Source organism: Panulirus ornatus, chromosome 11 (assembly GCF_036320965.1).
Source record: "Panulirus ornatus isolate Po-2019 chromosome 11, ASM3632096v1, whole genome shotgun sequence".
Lineage (NCBI taxonomy): Eukaryota > Metazoa > Arthropoda > Malacostraca > Decapoda > Palinuridae > Panulirus > Panulirus ornatus.
In genome coordinates, this window is record NC_092234.1 from 45085512 (window position 1) to 45088011 (window position 2500).

The 2500-nt window shown below is 44.2% G+C and overlaps 1 protein-coding gene across 1 annotated transcript in view; it reads right to left on the bottom strand.

Moving 5' to 3' along the window:
• Window positions 1–2500, bottom strand: part of LOC139751453 (uncharacterized) — a 178916-nt gene that overhangs the window by 129812 nt on the left and 46604 nt on the right. Inside the window, 1 exon segment of the mRNA XM_071666872.1 lies at window positions 1205–1330. Coding sequence (XP_071522973.1) covers window positions 1205–1330 — 126 coding nt within the window.

Here is a 2500-nt window from a genome sequence, read left to right on the forward strand (position 1 = left end):
TAGAGTTGTGCGCAGGAGGATGGATGTGCTGGAAATGAGATGTTTGAGGACAATGTGTGGTGTGAGGTGGTTTGATCGAGTAAGTAACGTAAGGGTAAGAGAGATGTGTGGAAATAAAAAGAGCGTGGTTGAGAGAGCAGAAGAGGGTGTTTTGAAATGGTTTGGTCACTTGGAGAGAATGAGTGAGGAAAGATTGACCAAGAGGATATATGTGTCGTAGGTGGAGGGAACGAGGAGAAGGAGACCAAATTGGAGGTGGAAAGATGGAGTGAAAAAGATTTTGTGTGATCGGGGCCTGAACATGCAGGAGGGTGAAAGGAGGGCAAGGAATAGAGTGAATTGGAGCGATGTGGTATACCGGGGTTGACGTGTTGTCAGTGGATTGAATCAAGGCATGTGAAGCGTCTGGGGTAAACCATGGAAAGCTGTGTAGGTATGTATATTTGCGTGTGTGGACGTATGTATATACATGTGTATGGGGGGGGGGGGGGGTTGGGCCATTTCTTTCGTCTGTTTCCTTGCGCTACCTCGCAAACGCGGGAGACAGCGAAAAAGCAAAAAAAAAAAACAAAATATATATATATATATATATATATATATATATATATATATATATATATATATATATTTTTTTATACTTATATACATATATATCACACTTGATCGCCGTCTCCCGCGTCTATCACTTCCGTTGGCTAGGGTGTATGACTGTAAACTGGCATCAATAAATCAGTGATAATGTGCTCGTTATATAGGATGCAAACCAGGGCACCGTGATGACTGCTTATGACGCCATTTCATGACACGTTCCTGTCTTTGGTGCTAAATGCGACTCAACTCTTTTCTCTTAAATGTTGGGACATTATTGCTTCGTAACAAGGGGTTCTAGTCGTTTGTGTGTATGTATGATGTTGGATTAAATACTCACGAAAGGGCTGGCGATCATTAAATCAAGATAACGTAATGTGATATAGAGATTTGAGCACGAATAATTAATTATCTGGGAGTATTGTGAACCCCATTGGCTGTGGGCAGTGAATGGACGTGTCCGTACGCTTCGCCGGCCACTCGGCGATGACTGAGATGTTTCTAGAATTTCCTTCGAAGTATTATTACCTAAGTCTCATGCCTCTCTTTTCTTTACTTTCCAAGTCTCTTAATCTTATCGTTATCTCCTGTCTATAGCTGTTATCAGGTCTCTTACCTTCATCAGAGCCGTCCGGACAGTCGATGTAGCCGTCGCCAACGCTGGTCAGAGGCACGCATTGGGACGCGTTGGAACGACAGGGCTGTTCTGTTGCCAGGTCGCACCCCCTCTCCGTGCTCTCGCCTGATAAGAGAGGGAAAAAAAATAAATATTAATTGACCATGCATTAATTTCCCCTAATTACTCAACAATGCGTGACATATCAAGTTACATAGGAAGAACAGAAGAGAATAATATCATAAATGAACAACGCTGAGAACATAAAATAAGGCCAGAAATAAAATATACTGGAGGCACATAGATAACATTCATATGTTTGTCATACATATTTATTTTTCTCTCTGTTGAACTAACTAACAGATCATCTGAGCAAACAGATGAGGTCGGTGCTCCCCGTTGAGGCTTACTGTTGTGTGTGTGTGTGTGTGTGTGTGTGTGTGTGTGTGTGTGTGTTCACCTTCGCATTCCTGCGACCCTCCCTCCCCCCCCCCACACACACACACATGAACACAATGGCTATATCATCATCATTATCATTATTATCATCATTATCATTATTATTATCTTTCCTCACAGAAGCAATATAGGAACACAATGATTAAAGACGTATTTATATATCACAAAATTCTTCCTCGTACTTTCTCTTTATTTCACTTTATATATCACAAAATTCTTCCTCATACTTTCTCTTTATTTCACTTTCTTCTTTTGAGCAAGATGATGTTCTTATCTTGTTTTTATTGCATGAATAAACACCTTTAGGTAATATTATTTTTTATCAGGATGAGGTAAGAGGGGGGAGTTGGTAATACTGCACGGTGGGGGTGAATGGAGGTGGGGGAGAGTTGGTAATACTGCAAGGTGGGGGTGAACGAAGTGGTAAGGGGGGGGGGGAGCAGTTGGTAATACTGCAAGGTGGGGGTGAATGGAGGTGGGGGGAGAGTTGGTAATACTGCAGGGTGGGGGTGAATGGAGGTGGGGGAGAGTTGGTAATACTGCAGGGTTGGGGTGAATGGAGGGGGGAGAGTTGGTAATACTGCAGGGTGGGGGTGAATGGAGGTAGGGGGAGCAGTTGGTAATACTGCAAGGTGGGGGTGAATGGAGGTAGGGGGAGCAGTTGGTAATACTGCAGGGTGGGGGGTGAATGGAGGTGGGGGAGCAGTTGGTAATACTGCTAGGTGGGGTGAATGGAGGTGGGGGGAGCAGTTGGTAATACTGCAGGGTGGGGGTGAATGGAGGTGGGGGGAGCAGTTGGTAATACTGCTAGGTGGGGGTGAATGGAGGTGGGGGAGC